We start from the raw sequence: 19379 nt of genomic DNA on the forward strand, positions 1-19379 counted from the left end.
AAAAATAAATAAACATTAAAAAAATTATTTTTAAAAAGTTGTGATTATATTATTACTAATGTATCTTCACTCCAAAGATAGAATCTTTTTTTTTTTTCAATAGCCTTATAATTACATAGTTCTGACATCCTGAAAGGGAATTTAGATACATCATTCGATTGATCTTGAAGCCCAAGTGCTTTCCTCATGTAGCCAAGAGGCTGGAGCTAGCTAATAGCTATAATAGATTTCCTGGTTTGTGTTTCAAAACTCCTTCCAGCCCTTAGTGCCTGTCTGTGAAAGGTCCTCAAAAGGCCCCTGGCAGGAGGGTGTGGCTGGCAAAAAAGGTGGCAAGAGATGTTCTTGCTTTAAAATATCTACACCTAAAGTGTATAGAACAGGACCTGAGGGCCACAGGGCCATTTGAAGATTACTAAAAATAATCACATTGAAGAATCAGAAGTAAGGAGGTACCTGTTTTGAAATCAAGGTTTCTCAACCTTGGCATTATGACTTTTGGGGCTTGATAATTCTCTATCGTGGGGGGCTGTCATTGTAGAATGCCCAGCAGCATCGCTGGCCTTTCCTATATCGTGAGTGAGTTGTGTCTCCAAAAAAGATAAGTTCAAGTCCTGGCTGTTGGTACCCATGAAAGTGACCTCATTTGAGAGTAGGGGCTTTGTAGATGTAATCGAGTTAAAAGGAGGTCATAGGAGATTAAGATAGACCCTTAACCCAATGACTGTGGTCTTTGTGAAAGAAACGAGAGAGATTTGGATACAGAGATAGACACACACAGAAGAAAGATGGCCCTGTGAAGACAGAGCCAGAAGTTGGGCTGATGCAGCTATCAGCCAACGAATGCCAAGACTGTTGGCAACCGCCAACAGCCAGGAAGAGGCAAGGATTCTTCTCTAAAGCCTGCAGAAGGGGCAAAGCCCTGCACCTTGATTTCAGCCTTCTAGCCTCTAGAACTGCGAGAGGATAAACTTCTGTTGTGTTACGTAAACTGCTACATTGTGGTAATTTGTGTGGCATTACTAGAAAACTACTGTAACCTATTAGATACAAGTGGTAACGGCCTCCATTTTGTGACCTCCGGAATGTCGGATGGCCTGTGGAGGCAAAGGTCAGCCCAAGCTGAGAACCACTGAACAGAATGTAAGTCTCATTAAAGAATAATCTAGTGAGTGACACATTCGACAAACCCATAGTCAAACCTTGGGGGTTTTATTTTTTAAGAGTTTTTTTGACCTAAGTTTCACTGTTAAAATATCTTAATGGCCATTTAGAGGTCGTTTGAAACAAGAGTTTTCACACTGCCTTTCAAAATATATTTTATTGTGAAATCATATTTAAAAGAAACGAAAGGATCAATTTGTTTATATTTCAATGTGGCCAAGTTTTAAAAACAGTTTTACAAGGCTCTATAAAAGAGCACACTGTTCTTGCCATTAGGCTTTTTAATTGTTCTTCATCTTTTTGTTTGTTTGTTTGTTTGTTTGTTTGTTTTTGCTGGTCTAAAAATGACCTTTTTGTCCAATGGTTCTCATTCTATGTAGAAAAAATATGAGTTCCCTATTTGTTTTTTTATCTGTCCCTGACTTAGAAAGTCTGACTTGTAAATGTCCCCATCAGGAATTTATTTTTTGTCAAACCTTCTTTTCTCTTTTGACAAACTCTTTCTGGATTATGTGTCTGGGATCAATATAGTCTTATTCTCCTCTTCTTTCTACTATTGCTGTTACAGACAGGGGATATTCCCTGAATCCAGAAGTAAAATTCTAAAAGCACTGTTTATTAGAAATATTGGTAATTCGATATTTTAATGCTATAGTTTAGTCATATCATGGCTTAAAAGGCTTTTGCAATTTGGCATGGGATCTCATGGTTATATATAGCATTGCTTCCATGAGGAAATATATTCTGAGTTCCAAAACTCTGTTGTATAAATAATATATATGATCCATTCCTAGGTTATAGTCTTTTTGTAATTGGGCTGCATGTTTATAATGCTGTGTATCAGACAATGCTAAAATTAAGATTTATTAAAAATAATGTTAGTTATATATGTTGATAGCAATCAACACATTATTTGGAGGAGAGAGAAAAAGAGAGAGAATGATATTTATCCTAATAATGGCTTTTACTTACACCTTTCTCTAAATGAAGTCCTTCCAAGATTGTAAAATATAATAAAGAGGTGGTGGGGGGAGGGACTTAGAGAAAATGCTTATTCTTAAACAGAGGTACGGTTGAACTTATTTTCTGATACAGGTGAAAGCAAATCTTAAGACCCAATGCAGTGTTCTAGTGTTACTTACCCTCTTCTTTATCTTCCCAATTTACTTCAATTAAAATGGAGCTCCCGAATTAAATATGTGAAAATGTTACCTTAATATTTTAAGTAGAAATTAGAACATGTTTATTTCATTTAAAAATGTTAATAGTATAAATTACAAACCCATCTAGCAATGTCTATTTTAAAATATAATATGTGAAAGATATTTAAGTAGAGACCATTTTGCTATCTTACATGAACCTAATAATAGTTGAAAATTAGGATGTTATTCAGTTCTTTGGTGCAACACCCTCATGTCCCATCGCCCCTGCAGAGGGAGAAAAATCTTTAATCCTTAGGAAAACTATTAGATGTGGGGTGCCTAGGTGGCTCGGTTGGTTGAGCATCCGACTTCGGCTCAGGTCATGATCTCGTGGTCCGTGAGTTCAAGCCCTGCGTCGGGCTCTGTGCTGACAGCTCAGAGCCTGGAGCCTGTTTCAGATTCTGTGTCTCCCTCTCTCTCTGCCCACCCCTACTTGTGCTCTGTTTCTCTCTGTCTTGCAAAAATGAATAAACATTAAAAAATTTAAAAAAAAGAAAAAACTATTAGATGTTACTCTTTCATGTGGCATTTTGGCCACTACCTATAAAAGAATGTCGAGTGGAAAAATCTCCAGCAATGGTTAAGAAAGGGGTGAGCAGGATACATTGAGGAATGTATGCTATGATCTTGGTACCGTCACTCAATATTATACAACTTTTCTGATCCCTCCTGTTTCCTCCATGAAATGAAACCCCAGGTAACAAGTCAGAGGCAGCACTTGGGTTAGGATACAAAATTCCTGCCTCTCCTTTTGAATTTCTTTCTGCAACTCAGCCTAATCCTTTTGGAAAAGTATTCAAACCAATCTGCCTGACTCTCCTGCCAATTTCCTTTAAACATCAACCTCAGCTGAATCAGCCTCCTGCCAGTGTCCTCCTACTGAAAGCAGTAAGGTTTACATTCCCACTTTTTTGATTAAAAACAAAGGACTTCTCACTGTTACTATTCTCACACCTTCCGGAGACTTGCCCTGCTTTTTCCACTCAAGAGGTTTGTGTACCTTGCCTCTTAAAGGGACTGTTCCCAAGGCAAAACATCGCAAGAGTTACACATTTCCTTTTGCACTTGGGCTTGTTCAGTGGAACCTGGAGCCTGATCAAGATAAATGAATGCTTTAGAAGGGATATAAAGTTAGGATACAGGTGGCGGCTGGTTTACGGATGTCTGTATTTTTAATATATGGACTGGCCGTGGGAAGTGGTTACAACAGTTAGCACATTCTGGAGTTACCCAAACTTCCCTGCTCTTGAAGCTTGGTTTTTCTTTTTCCTCCTATTCCTTCAGCTTCTGTAAGCTTGGATTTTGCCCATGCCACACCTAGACCTCTTTTCTCTTCTTGCTCGAATACTGGTGGGCTCTTCCATCCAGGTCCTGATAGCGAGAAATGCAAAATGACCCCAGCCTCCAAGCCCATCTGCTTGGCGTTATCTCCACCTCTATTCCATCACCAGAGTCCCTCAGAGATGGAAACCTGGCTTCGTACTCTGCAGCTCACACGCCAATTTGGGAAATACACAAGCCAGTTATAGTCAATACAGCCAGTGGGTGGCACTCTGAAATTTTAATGACTCTCAATCACGTTGTGGGCTTAATCGATATTAATATGACCCATGTCACCCTGGAGGGACCAAGTTTACTCAGCCTCATTGTCCTTACCAGCATCAAGCATGTATCAGGGGCTCTACATATTTACTTATTTAAGTGAAATAAGAATTAGAAATAAAACACTTTTTTCAGCTTATGTCACTTTCTTATTGCTGTTGGTGGTATGAATACTACTACTAATAATAAATGATATGGTCTAATAAATATCAGATATTAGACCATCTCATATCGTTTATTAGTATTATTAGCAATATTATTTTCAAAGGATTATAGGCTTTTTTAGGGGTAAAGAATGCGGTGGGAACCCTCACAATTGTATTCAGCTCTGCAGCAGGCTAGGCCAAGAAAAGAGAACTCCCAAGCAAGGAAGCAAAGATATCCAAGTTGATGTTTTGCAAGTTTCACAGAACAGATGATCTAGAGCAGCTCATTCCTTCCCATCCGCACCCTCCTGGCTTCCGATCCACGAGTCAATCATATCCGCCTTCATCTTCCTGAGATATTTCCTCTTAAATACAACCTCTAAGTGAGCTATGCTCAAGAATGGAAAAAACAATATTTTTTTTTATCAGGAGAAGAATGATGATAAGCGCCTTTTGGCCGTGTGTGTGTGTGTGAGAGAGAGAGAGAGAGAGAGAGAGAGTGAGAGAGAGAGACAGGGAAAGAGAGAGAGGAGGGGAGACACACAGAGAGAGAGAAAATGAGAGAGAGAGAGAATATAAATGAATGAATATTAGATGTGGGTGGAAGAAATGTTTTGTATTCCTGATAGCCCAGTGAGAAACTCAGGGCATATTTTCCGTTATAATCATTGTCAGAGCGTGGTATGATTTACATATTAATTTCATTAAAGGATTAAGGAGGAAGTGCATTCTACCTTCCAAAGCTGCGTTGAAGTGATCAAGCCTTTGGAATACAGCTTATTGGAGAGCTAGGTTCTGCTAGGTAGATTTTTTATTAGGCAGTATTGTAAAAGCTATGTATAAGCTGAACCAACAAAGGTGATCACTAATTTTGATATTTTTCATGCACATGAGAAAAGAACTGGAAATCTAATCTTGCACTAGGAGTAAGTTTCTGAGCAGAGTATTAAGAAAGTGAAATTAAAAAAGGCTCAGGTTTAATTTAAATTGAATGAGATGTTGAAAGAATGCAGCCAAGACTACATTCATAAATAAGCCTTTTTCCCTTTTTTGACTTACTTGATAGAGTTGGGGTGGTTTTCATAGGAGGTAAGTTCAGGTGCCTTGAAGTCAAAGAAACCATAGCCAGAATACACTCTCCAGACGAGTGGGCCAGGTGGAAATGGAAATGTTCTTCTTCAATAAAGGTTTTCAAAAGATGAAAGAAGTGACAGAGGAAAACCAAAAGTCACTTTGGTAGAGGGTGGCTGGGTCTGTCACTGGAAGACAAACAGAAACCTTCACTGTGTGTTCATTGTATCTTCTCTGTCCTCTTTTAATGCCCCTTTATTATGGTCTCTCTGTCTTTGTTTACTCATTTTCTTTCTGCCTCTTCATGTCTGTCTTTTCTACCACTCTTATCTAATTCCTCAATGTCTTCATTTATGTTTTATAAAGAAACTACAAATGGTAGGATAAGACAATGAATTTTTTTAAAGCTACTTGATATAAATCAGTAGGTATTTTTCAGTAAAAAAAAAAAAAGAACATAGAAAAAGTTGGAAATTTGGTCACATTTGATAGCTCCATATATTTCTGAATCTCTGGGAGCATAGGAGACCTAGTTCATTGGAGCTTCCTGAAACATTTTTCATTCAATAGTATACAATATAACATTTTAGCTGTTACATACTAGCTTGTATGTATGATAATACATAGCTTGATAATACAATGTAACCACCTGTTCTTTTTCTTACAGTTTCACCTTTGACAAGTGTACCCATTGAAGAAGAAAGGATAACAAAGTATTCTAACCTTTCCTTGGAGAGTCATAACATACCACCCACAGGTAAATGTATCTCATTTCAAATAATACAGTGCCCCCCAAAGTTTTTGTGTTTGATTAAGTGACTGCATTTTGCTTCATGAGGTATTAATCCCTGCTCATGGTCTGATGGGAGAAACATACCAGTACCTCATCCAATTAGAAGGGAGCATGTAGGAGTCTAAGGCAAAGAGGGCAATGTGCTTGGTGTGCAGGGAGGGGGCAGCTGGTCAGATGTGGGAAGGTTAAGGAAGCCTCTCTAGAAAAGGGACGCCAGAGAGGAAGGGAAGGTTCATTTTGATTGGCAGATGCTCTTACGTTTTCATCAATTCTTGCTGGTACGTCCATTCAAATCTCTCTGCATTGAGGAGGTCCTGGGAGACCTTTAGGCAGGGAAATGAAAGATGCTGTCAAATGAGTCAATGACAGTGCTGTGGAAAAATAAGTATTGTTTCACCTTGATAATACTATGTAACCACCTGTTCTTTTTCTTACAGTTTCACCTTTGACAAGTGTACCCATTGAAGAAGAAAGGATAACAAAGTATTCTAACCTTTCCTTGGAGAGTCATAACATACCACCCACAGGTAAATGTATCTCATTTCAAATAATACAGTGCCCCCCCCCCAAAGCTTTGTGTTTGATTAAGTGACTGCATTTTGCTTCATGAGGTATTAATCCCTGCTCATGGTCTGATGGGAGAAACATACCAGTACCTCATCCAATTAGAAGGGAGCATGTAGGAGTCTAAGGCAAAGAGGGCAATGTGCTTGGTGTGCAGGGAGGGGGCAGCTGGTCAGATGTGGGAAGGTTAAGGAAGCCTCTCTAGAAAAGGGACGCCAGAGAGGAAGGGAAGGTTCATTTTGATTGGCAGATGCTCTTACGTTTTCATCAATTCTTGCTGGTACGTCCATTCAAATCTCTCTGCATTGAGGAGGTCCTGGGAGACCTTTAGGCAGGGAAATGAAAGATGCTGTCAAATGAGTCAATGACAGTCCTGTGGAAAAATAAGTAAAATATTGTTTCATCATGATAATAATATGTAGTCACCTGATCTTTTTCTTACAGCTTCACCTTTGACAAGTCTACCCATCCGAGGAGAAATGATGACAAAGTATTCTAACCTTTCCTTGGAGAGTCATAACATATCACTGACCGGTAAATGTACCACATTTCAAATAATACAGTGCCCCCCCCCAAAGTTTTTGTGTTTGATTAAGTGACTGCATTTTGCTTCATGAGGTATTAATCCCTGCTCATGGTCTAATGGGAGAAACATACCAGTACCTCATCCAATTAGAAGGGAGCATGTAGGAGTCTAAGGCAAAGAGGGCAATGTGCTTGGTGTGCAGGGAGGGGGCAGCTGGTCAGACGTGGGAAGGTTAAGGAAGCCTCTCTAGAAGAAGGACGCCAGAGAAGAAGGGAAGGTTCATTTTGATTGGCAGATGCTCTTACGTTTTCATCAATTCTTGCTGGTATGTCCATTCAAATCTCTCTGCATTGAGGAGGTCCTAGGAGACCTTTAGGCAGGGAAATGAAAGATGCTGTCAAATGAGTCAATGACAGTCCTGTGGAAAAATAAGTAAAATATTGTTTCATCTTGATAATAATATGTAGTCACCTGATCTTTTTCTTACAGCTTCACCTTTGACAAGTCTACCCATCCGAGGAGAAATGATGACAAAGTATTCTAACCTTTCCTTGGAGAGTCATAACATATCACTGACCGGTAAATGTACCACATTTCAAATAATACAGTGCCCCCCCCCCAAAGTTTTTGTGTTTGATTAAGTGACTGCATTTTGCTTCATGAGGTATTAATCCCTGCTCATGGTCTAATGGGAGAAACATACCAGTACCTCATCCAATTAGAAGGGAGCATGTAGGAGTCTAAGGCAAAGAGGGCAATGTGCTTGGTGTGCAGGGAGGGGGCAGCTGGTCAGACGTGGGAAGGTTAAGGAAGCCTCTCTAGAAGAAGGACGCCAGAGAAGAAGGGAAGGTTCATTTTGATTGGCAGATGCTCTTACGTTTTCATCAATTCTTGCTGGTACGTCCATTCAAATCTCTCTGCATTGAGGAGGTCCTGGGAGGCCTTTAGGCAGGGAAATGAAAGATGCTACTAAATGAGTCAATGACAGTGCTGTGGAAAAATAAGTAAAGTATTCTGTGCTGAAACTCAGCTCTGCTTTCGTTTTCACAGTTTTGGATTCCAGTATTTCAAAAGTAATCTCAGATTTTTTTAAATGAGTAAGAGTAGTTGTCTGTTTTAGTAACAATGTTAAAAGTATAACTAGAATTTAAAATACTGTAAACCCATTTATTGGGTCAATAGCATGTTTTATCCAATACCTGTCCGGTCTTTAACTGTCCTTTTGTCTTAAGAACTGTTTCTCTTTTTCTCATACAAACAGTATGCTTCCCACATCTCCCCTCTGATACCAAAGGAATGTTTGCACTGACCTTTTTTTGGAGACCATTTCTTATGACTTTGTACAACTGTTTGTTCTCAGTCTCTATTCCAGTATTTGGAATTATCCTTAATTGTAAAACGTAATTGTGTCTTGTGTTGTTACCTAATTTTTTACTTTTTGCATGTTCTACTTGTTGATTTTCTTCGTCAGATGAAATGTTTCTTCCAGACAGACCCATATGAGAACCTAAGCTTGCAAATCCTTTGACAAGCCAGGTGATGTTGGCAACATCATGCCCCTCACTTACCCAGTAAGGACCCTGAGAAAAAAAGGGTTGGTGTCCGGGAAGAGAGAAAAAAGTGGACTTTTCAGTTGGTATTGGGCTGGTTATTTACTTACTTAACCCGTTTGGAGGGTTTAACTCCTAACTACTCTTTTATTCTAACTCTTCTATTAAAACCAGTATTCCTGCCATTGGGAAGAGACCAAGCATTCACAGTGGTCTATTAGTTATCATCTGCCTTGGCTTGATCAAGCTTTAGTCAGGCTTTTTCTTCCTCCCAGGCCCCTGAACTTTGGTTTGCCCCAAGTCTGAGCAAGCACGAGGCCTGAGCACAGCCCGATCATGCTGCCTCCATCCATCAGTTTGTTCTGTTTCCCCTCAAAAGTGCCCACTGACCTGCCACCACCCCCCCCCCCACCCTGCCGCCCCACACCCCTGCTTCCTGTAAAAGGAAAGTGTTTTCTGTTTGGTTCTGAGATACTTGCAGACAGATCCAAAGTCTGGAGCATCTTCCTTACCGCAATAGACTCTTTGAATAAAATCTCTCCTTAGGTGAATCTGGATTCATTTTTATTCGACAAAAGAAAAGATTTGACGTTGATTTTGAAACAGTGGACTTTTGAGCTGGTTGCGTCTTCATGTAGGTTGTTCTCATGGTTCCTGCCCATCGAAATGCTTGGTGTTAGGGACCGCCTTTACTGAAATACAGAAGTTAAGTCTGAAGATGTGTTCAAGCTCATTAGGAACCACGGGCTTTCTTCTTATTGCTGTCACTAGGATTTTTAATCCACTTTATGAGTGGAATGTTTTCATACTGTGATATTATTGTGTACTTGAACTGCACTTACATTTCTAGGTTGTCCTTATTATTTTCTCTTTCCCTCAGGCCCTTTTAGAAATGGATCTCTCTGTTAGGAGATAAAATGTTTCTTGTAGAGAGATTCAAATATAATACATTAGTTGCACATTTTGGACCATCGTGACGACACTGGCCCAGCTCCTAGCATGCTTACTTACCAAAGATGCTAGAGGCTGGGGAAACACAGGATCCTGTGCCTGGAAGAATGGAAAACATGACCTTTGATTCATGGAAGCCTGACCGTTTACTTGTTTTATGTTTTTAAAATGCTGCTAATTATTTACTTAACAGGCACATGGGATTGATTGACTACAGACAATGTATATATTTCTAAATATAATGTAGTTCAGTCCTCATAACAACTCTGTGCAGTGGGTACTATTACTATCTGCAATTTGCAGATGAGGAAAAGGAGGCACAATGAAATCAAGTGAATTGACCGAGGTCCCAGATGAGAAGTTGAAGCGTGGTTTTGAATCCAGGAAGTGTGCTGCCGGGGGCCATGCTATTAATCAGTATATATGCTGTCTTTCTTAATGCCCAATTATCCATTTCCCTCAACAGTATTATTAAAACAATTATACCTATTTTAAGGAAACTTAAATTATTTTTGAAAATATATAAAGTTTCAAAAACAATGAAAACAAATATTTTAATTACCTTATTCTTAAATACATTTGTTATAGAAATTACATTTGTGGAGATAATGAATATATTGTGAAAGTATAACTGATTAAGAATAAGAGGTTTTCTTTTTTTCCCCCTTTTTTCCCCTTTTCTAATATCATTGGGCTTTTTAAAACTCTTTTGATAATGGACTTTTTTTTTTTTTTACATCACTAATTTTTCCATTGCCAGTGTTTGAAATTCATTGTTTGTGTTACAGCAGTTAAAGTGTTTTCTTTATTGTTACTTTATTCTTTTTTTCTTTCGCTCTGCATATTATAGTGTTTGGTATCTCAATCAATGTGTTATAGTTTAACTAAAGAGGTTAAAATCAAAACATCAGCGGGCAGTTTTCTTGACCACCCTGGTAATGTTGGGGTAGGCTCTCCCTGATGACAAATTTTATTTGCCATGTTGAAATGTTAGCAGCTGGCCTGGCAAGGTCCTGGTGAAACGGGGAGTCAGACAAAGCAGTCACTAATGGAATAGACATTTAAATTAAGGTATGGAGTGAAATTTGAGAAGAGTCGTTAAGGTTGGGAAAGGAAGGTAGCCTTGTTGCCTAGAGCTAGAGGCAAGAAGTCAGGGTTAGGACCTCTCAGACTCTAACCTGGTCCATGAGATTGAGAAAAAGGATTCAGGAAGAGAGAAAAAGAAATGGACTTTTTAGTCGAAAAAGAAAAAGAATAATGAGTCCCTTATATTTGGCTGCTCAGACCCCTTGTGGCAGAGAAGACCTTAGAAGGATTCCGAGGAGGTTCAAATGGGTGTGATGTTTCTCAGGGCCAGACTCTCAGTCATCACACCTTCTGCAGACGCTGCTGATGTGCAGAGAAAAACGAAGTGAATATTAACATTCAGAGTGACAGAAAGATATGGAAGAGGGAGCCACCGTAGTGATATAAGTGGCAGTAGCTGCACGCATTCACCATGGTTTCTCATTAGCAGAAGTACTGACCTTTTACACGGGATCATTCTTTGCTGTAGGGGCGGTGGGGCTACTGGGGGGCACTGGAGGATGTTTGGTAGCATCCCTGGCCTCTACCTACTAGATTTGAGTAGCACTCACCAAGTTGTGGCAACCGAAAAGCTCTCCACACGGTGCCACCCACATGTCCCCTGGGGAGGCAAAATCTACCCAGTTGAGAACCACTGCTCTATACCTAAAGAACAGCTGTGTAACTGTGCCCCACCCCATCAACATAAGAAGACAAATGATTTAATAATCACGTGCTTGTTAACATTGGGTGAAGAATCTAATGAAAAAGTTAGATGATGGTGGTAAGGAGCAGGGACGGGACATCCTAGCATAAGTGGGACAGGGAACTTGATAGGATATAGTCCCATCTCTTCCCTTGTCTGCTGCTTACATTCAGATCTTCCCAGTCTTTCAGAATTAAGTCAAAAGCTACATCTTCAATAAAGCACGTATAGAGAAGTAGTTTCTGTTTCTCTGATATGTATTTAGGATTTTAGGTTTTTTTTTTTTAATGTTTATTTATTTTTGACAGAAAGAGACAGAGTGTGAGCGGTAGAGGGGCAGAGAGAGAGGAAGACACAGAATCAGAAGCAGGCTCCTGATAGCACAGAGCCTGACGTGGGACTCAAACTCATGAAACGAGAGATAGTGACCTGAGCTGAAGTCGAATGCCTAACTGACTAAGCCACCCAGGCACCCTTGTATTTAGCACTTTAAATTAATTTTTAATTACATAAGTAAAAGTGAGTTGATTTTCAAAAATATTGAAACATTTTGGGGCGCCTGGGTGGCTCAGTCGGTTGAGTGTCCGACTTTGGCTTAGGTCATGATCTCCCGGTTTGTGGGTTCAGGCCCTGCGTCAGGCTCTGTGTTGACAGCTCAGAGCCTGAAGCCTGTTTTGGCTTCTGTGCCTCCCTCAGACCCTGCCCCTCCCATACTCATGCTCTGTCTCTCTCTGCCTCTCAATAATAAATAAACATTAAAAAAAATATTGTAACCTTTTATTTCCAGCAATATACTAAATTAGGGAATCTGAAAATCCTCCTACCATATCTAGAAAATTTAAAATATCTCAAACATTCTTTTAAGTATTTAGTTAAGTACACAAAAAGTAAAAACAATATCTGCCAGCCAAAACTGATGATCAGGCATCAAGTTTGTGAACGGATGTGTTGGTTTTCTTTGTGTTTGTCAACAAGGTATTTGAGTTCCAAGAGCCACAGATCTGAGAATAAGGCCTTGAATCTAAGCAAGGAGGGGAGTTCCAACTGAAAATCCCCAGAAAGCCGATCCTTCCAGAAAGGTGGAACTGAAAACCGCCAGAAGGCTATAAATACAGTGAAAAGAGGTTTGGCCTAGGAAGTGAGAAGGGGTGGGGAATAGTGGGTTAGCACCAGGCCATGATTTTAGCCTTGGTTTAGCCTTGCTCTGCATCAAAAACAAAGACCCTGAGTACTCAAAGTCAAGGGCCTGCCCTCAATGAGATTTAGAGTGCACATTTACATTACTTGGATTATACAGGAGCCTGCAAGCTGAAAAATAACACAAACATGACCCTGGCAGGTATTAATTCTGCAGAGAAGCAAATGAAAAAACTTTATGGAAGGACACATCGCCTGCTCTGGCTGTGGAATCTCTACTGAGGACTTACAAGTCAGAAATACAAAATACAGTGGAGTAGTCCCCAAGACTGAGAGTCCACTGAGGAACAGCAGGATTAGATTGTCTAGAGTTGTTATATCATAGAAATAGTAGGTAGAGGTATAGAAGAAGAAATATTAAAACATGAGAAAATATTACACTATCAAAAAAAAAAAAAAAAAGACAAAGCATGTTTGAAAAATAGCCAAATAGAATTTCTGGTGTTGAAAACAACTTGTCAGAGGAAGTCAAAGCCCTTTTGCACAACCCCTGCTTCTGTCTCAAGTCTCTCCTCTCCAGGAGTAACCTCTGTTCAATGAGTGTGTGTGTGTGTGTGTGTGTGTGTGTTTGTATTCATAGAAACTATAGAGTACTGTGTGCATTGTTTTGTATTCTTTAAAATTAGTGTTTTAAACCCAAATGTATTGTTCTGCATATTGCTTTCTGTTATCATTCAGTATTAATTCTTGGAGATCTAGCCATATTACATGGGCATAGCTTGTTTCTTTTACTTGTGCACACAGTATAAATATACCAGCCTTCTTAGACATTTTCCTCTCAATGTACCCCAGTTTGTTGAACTTTTATTCTATTGTAAACCATTCAATAATGAACACTTCTTTCTACATCTCTCTCTCTGGGCATGAATGCATGTGCTCCTCTAGGGATAATACCACATAGTAGAGTTGCTGAATCAGAAATTATGTGCATTTTAATTTTAATACAGACTTGCAATTTGCCCTCTAAAGTGACCGTTTACCTCTCCCTTAGTCCCATATTTGACTATAATTCTCCCTCGATCCTAACCAGCACTTGATATTATTAAACTCTTTGGTTTTTGGCAGCATGAGCACTAAAAGCTGTATCACTTTTGTTTTAATTTGCATTTTGGAGTTGGACCTACTTATATATATGTATATGTGTGTTTGTTAACATCCTGTATCCATTTATCTATTGGGTTTATATATTTTTAAATTGATGTGTGGAAGACAGCTATAAATTTTAAGTACTGATTTGTACTTTTTACTGAAATTACAAATACTGTCTCCCAGTTGTCTTTAAACATTTGCATGGTGTTTTTTATTGTGAGGAAGTTTCACTGTTTTTGTTTTCTCCTATCATTTTTATAGAAGTATTTTCATAGGAGTTTTTCACCTTTCAGTTTTCAATCCATTTGAAATGTACTTTTATTTACTGTGTGTGATAGGGCACTAACTTTATTAAATTATTTTTATGTAGATAGCCATTGTCTCAACACTCAGTATTGAATAGTTCTCCTTCTTCCTTTAGCTTTGAAACATCACCCTAATCATATTCCAAATTCCCATGTGCTATTCTGTTCCTTTATTGTTTCAATGTGTTTCGGGCATTTTATAGAGTTGGGCACAGTAAGAAATGAATTTACCTTATAACCTGATTCACCACCCATGCACACACAGCACACACACATGCACACACACACTAAACAAAATGTTCATTAAGCTATGCCCACACCTAATAGTTGTGTTAAACTGATAATTTCTCTTCTCTTCTAATTCATTAAAAAACAAATCTCGTGGTAACTGTTATCTTGACTTCTTGACCACTAATAGTTTCCAAGTTGCAATCCAGAAATTTTATTCCATTAATTTCTTGGTGTTTTCTAGCATCATGAATTCATTAATATTAATTTTGTGAAACATTATGATACATCTTTATATCTTTGTTCTTTTCTTTTTAATAGGTTTTCTAATGTCCTGCATTTTTACTCTTTCATGTAGATTTTTTTGGAATCAAATTCCACAACAAATACTGCTTGGTTTTTGACTGATTTTTCACTGAATCTGTAGAATAATTTGGAGGGGAATGAATGATTTTCTGATATTGTATTATCACCTGTGATTTAAATCTCATTCGACTTAGAATATCCATTACAATTAATTTTTTTCCTTTTTAAAATGTATTAAAAAATATACCCTATGACCCAGCAATTGCACTACTACATATTTATCCAAGGGATACAGGTGTGCTGTTTTGAAGGGACACACGCACCCCCATGTTTATAGCAGCACTATCTACAATAGCCAAAGTATGAACAGAGCCCAAATGTCCATCGATGGATGAAAGGATAAAGAAGATGTGGTATATATACACAATGGATTATTACTTGGCAATAAAAAACAATGAAATCTTGCCATTTGCAACTATGTGGATGGAACTAGAGGGTATTATGCTAAGTGAAATTAGTCAGAGAAAGACAAAAATCATATGACTTCACTCATACGAGGACTTTAAGAGACAAAACAGATGAACATAAGGGAAGGGAAACAAAAATAATATAAAAACAGGGAGTGGGACAAAACATAAGAGACTCATAAATATGGAAAACAAACAGGGTTATTGTAGGGGGTGTGGGGGGGGATGGGCTAAATGGGTAAGGGTAAGGGGCACTAAGGAATCTACTGAAATCATTGTTGCACTATATGCTGACTAATTTGGATGCAAATTTAAAAAAAAAAGAAAAAAGAAAAAAAAGAAAAATAAGAAAATAAAAATTGTATGTATTTAGGGTGTGCAGCATACTGATTTGTTATACATATATAGTGAAATGTTGCTATAGTCAATGAATTAACATAGCATCTCACAAAGTTGGTTTTTTTGTATGATGGGCACACCTGAAATTTACTGTCTTAGCATATTTGCAGTGTTCAGTACGGTGTTATTAAGTGTAGTCTTTATGCTGTACATTAATTAGCTCTCTAGTCTTACCCTGCAGAATTGCAGCCTTGTACCTTTTGACCAGCATCTCCTCATTTCCCCCACTCCTCCAATCCCTGGTAACCATCCTTCTACTCTCTCTGCTTCTACAAGTTCAGCTTTTTTCTTTCTATTTTTAGGTTCCACACAAAAGTGAAACTATACAGTATTTGTCTCTTCCTGTCTGGCTTATTTCACTTAGCATAATGTCCTCCAGGTTCATCCTTGTTATCGTCAAAGGCAGAGTTTCCTTCTTTCTCACAGCTGAATAATGTTCCATCCTTTTTATCCATCCTTCTTTCTATGGGCACTTGGGTTGTTTCCACATCTTCGCTCTCGTGAACAATGCTGCAGTGAGCATGGCAGTGCTGATATCTCTTTGAAATCCTGATTTCATTTCCTTTAGGTACATACCCAGAAATGGGACTGCTGGATCATATGGCAGTTCTGTTTTTATTTTTTTGAGGAATCTCCATACTGTTTTCCATACTGGCTAAACCAATTTACATTCCCACTCACAGTGTACAGGAGTTCCCTTTTCTTAAGTATCTGTTGGCCGTTTGTATCTCTTCTTTCGAGAAATATTTATTCAGCTCCTTTGCCTGTTTTTATTTTATTTTATTTTATTTTATTTTATTTTATTTTATTTTATTTCATTTTATTTTATTTCATTTTATTTCATTTCATTTCAATGCAATTCAATTTATTTATTTATTTATTTTAGAGAGAGAGATTGAGAGTGAGCAGTGGAGAGGGGCAGGGGGAGAGAGAGTCTTGAACAGGCTCCACACTCAGTGTGGAACCCAACACGGGGCTCTATCTCATGACCTTGAGATCATGACCTAAGCCTAAATAAATCAAGAGTCAGATGCTTAACCAACTGAGCCACCTGCGTACCCCTACTATACAGAAACCTATTAGTTTGCTATAGTTCCACAGGTTTATATTTGTTTTTGTTGCTCATATCCGTGAAATCATTGCCCACACCAATGTCAAAAAGCTTGTCCCCCAGGCTTTCTATTTCTCCAGATTTATGATTCGGATGGAAACCAAAGTCTCGAATATGCCAAAGACCTAAGGAGGGCAGACAGCAAGAAACCCTGAAATCATCTGGTTAAGATATTGTTGCTAATACTGTACTCTTGATATCAGTGCTCAGAGTAAAGGCACCTAGTAGATTTTTAGTACAATTGTGAATGAATGGATGAATGAAAGGCATGTAGTAGGTGTTCAGTAAATAAGTTTTGAATGAATGACTATATGAACACATACCCTATCATTACTAAACGTTTGCCATTGCTGTGTGATTAATTTCTCAATTCTGTGTAGGGCCTTTAGTCATTCTCTCTAATTTTAAAGTCCTGGATGGGAGAATATGATTTGTCAAGTGGCCATGCCCTTACCCTCAGAGAGGTAGAAGAAATATCTGGTTTTTCGGCTTACATAGTGACTGAGGGGGCTTTGCCTCTCATTAAAACTTACACGTACAGGAATGGTATTCAGATTCTGGTTATCCAAAAATAGGATAATCTACTACTACAGTGTTGGATTAATTTTGTGTTAGTTATCTGGAAATCATAGTAACCTGTTTTATTACTAAAACAGTTTAACTATTAGTTGTATTTTCTCTCTAACTGATATGAACAGTTATTACAGTACCTCCTATTCCTTATGTTGTATAAAAAGGTATTTAGTTGATGGATTATTACTCAATGCTATACCCTCAAATTAAAGGCTACATTGTTGAAAACAAGAAGAAATGTGCCTTTCTAAAATTCAAATGGAACCATGTCCCTTTTAAATGGTTATTTGAAATGATTTCAAGGCAGTTTAGAAAGTAGAGAAATAACTGTTATACTTGGTACTAAGTGACCAGCAGGAACTTCATTTAATGAAGTCTAACTATCGCTTCTCGGCCTTTTGGCTAAGATCAAGTGTAGTATCTGTTCTTATCAGTTTAATGAAGTCTAACTAACATCTTTTCTTGGCTAATTTTATAACATTTTCCATCATATTGCTGAATCTTTGAATTATGGTTGGTAAACCCGGCTTCATTTGTGTAGAAGCCATCTACATTTTCTAGTATTTCCCTGACTTTTGATGCTGCCTGCATAAAATTCCAAAAATTTTGAGACTAAGCTGTGCTTATATAACACCAGTCACATAGTTCCTAGAGCTTGAGGGATCCCAAAGGGAAGACTTGGAGACTGTGTGTGTGTGTACAGACACATGTATACATACACACACATACTTTTCTTATATACATTAAAAAAATTTTTTTTAACATTTATTTATTTTTTGAGAGGGCGAGAGAGACAGAGCATGAACAGAGGAGGGGCAGAGGGAGAGGGAGGCACAGAATCTGAAGCAGGCTCCAGGCTCTGAGCTGTCAGCACAAAGCCCAACGCGGGGCTCGAACCCACAAGCTGTGAGATTATGACCTGAGCCAAAGTCATATACCCAACCGACTAAGCCACCCAGGTGCTCCTTATTATATACTTTTTAAATATACATTTTATACTCAGGTTAGGCTTATACCCATTTAGGTTTCTTGTGCATGTTGGTGAGTTTCTGTTCTAAGGTTATGGAATTCAGGAGCCACATGTATTTTATTATTTATTTATTTATTTAATTTTATTTTTAAATTTACATTCAAGTTAGCATATAGTGCAATAATGTTTTCAGGAGTAGATTCCAGTGATTCATCCCCTATCTATAACACCCAATGCTCATCCCAACAAGTGTCTTCCTTAATGCCCCTTACCGTTTAGCCCATCCCCCCACCCACAGCCCCTCCAGCAACCCTCAGTTTGTCCTCTGTATTTAAGATTCTCCTATATTTTGTCCCCCTCCCTGTTTTTATATTATTTTTGCTTTCCTTCCTTTATGTTCATCTGTTTTGTATCTTAAATTCCACATATGAATGAAGTCATATGATATTTGTCTTTCTCTGACTAATTTCACTTAGCATAATATCCTCTAGTTCCATCTACGTAGTTACAAATGGCAAGATTTCATTCTTTTTGATTGCCAAGTAATACTCCATTGTGTGTGTATATATATATACCACATCTTCTTTCATCCATCGATGGCCATTTGGGCTCTGTCCATACTTTGGCTGTTGTTGATAGTGCTGCTATAAACATGGGGGTGCATGTGTCCCTTGGAAACAGCACACCTGTATCCCTTGGATAAATACCTAGTAGTTCAGTTGCTGGGTCATAGGGTAGTTCTGTTTTTAACTTTTTGAGGAACCTCCATACTGTTTTCCAGAGTGGCTGCACCAGCTTGCTTTCCCACCAGCAGTGCAAAAGAGATCCTCTTTCTCCGCATCCTTGCCGACGTCTGTTGTTGCCAGAGTTGCTAATGTTAGCCACTCTGACTAGTGTGGGGTAGTATCTTACTGACAAACCATGTGTATTTTAGACTCTATCACATCAGTATTGTGCTGATCAGATGGCATCTAAATAACAGATGCAGAGAAAAAAAATAATCATGATTCTTTACTTCAATATGAAATTTAATTTGGGAGGAGCTGAAAATTACAAGAAGCAAGGAGCAATTTTCTTGTGTTATTGTACAAATTTTGAATATGAAGTTTAAGATACCATATTTTATTCTTATTCAGAGGAATTGTTTCATAAAGTCAGTTAAACTCCGTACAGTAAGAAGCATCATATAAATGGAGCAACAAAATGTTAAAAATAGGAATCCGTTTTGTGTACAGATGTTGGCCTCATGTTCAAGTGGCCTTCTGACAATTTCTGTCAAGATTCTAAATGTTCCATCTATATCTTAGGATGTAACATGGGACCTCACTGACATCTACAGTAAAATAAAGAAGAGCCCCATATTTCCTATCTCTGCCCCAGTCAGAATTGTCCCATTT

At 38.3% G+C, this 19379-nt stretch overlaps 1 protein-coding gene and 1 pseudogene across 3 annotated transcripts in view; both read left to right on the forward strand.

The window, feature by feature from the left end:
- The window catches only part of EMB (embigin), a 44603-nt gene that overhangs the window by 6147 nt on the left and 19077 nt on the right, over positions 1 to 19379 (forward strand). Inside the window, exons 2-5 of one of the 3 annotated variants that reach the window (XM_042995034.1) lie at positions 5850 to 5939; positions 6413 to 6502; positions 6984 to 7073; positions 7555 to 7644. In XM_042995034.1, coding sequence (XP_042850968.1) covers positions 5850 to 5939; positions 6413 to 6502; positions 6984 to 7073; positions 7555 to 7644 — 360 coding nt within the window. The remainder of the gene's footprint in view (positions 1 to 5849; positions 5940 to 6412; positions 6503 to 6983; positions 7074 to 7554; positions 7645 to 19379) is intronic. The other 2 variants (XM_042995044.1, XM_042995037.1) reach the window with 2 other exon arrangements.
- LOC122232425 lies at positions 17395 to 17565 on the forward strand (annotated as a pseudogene).

This window comes from Panthera tigris, chromosome A1, assembly GCF_018350195.1.
Source record: "Panthera tigris isolate Pti1 chromosome A1, P.tigris_Pti1_mat1.1, whole genome shotgun sequence".
Taxonomy (NCBI): domain Eukaryota; kingdom Metazoa; phylum Chordata; class Mammalia; order Carnivora; family Felidae; genus Panthera; species Panthera tigris.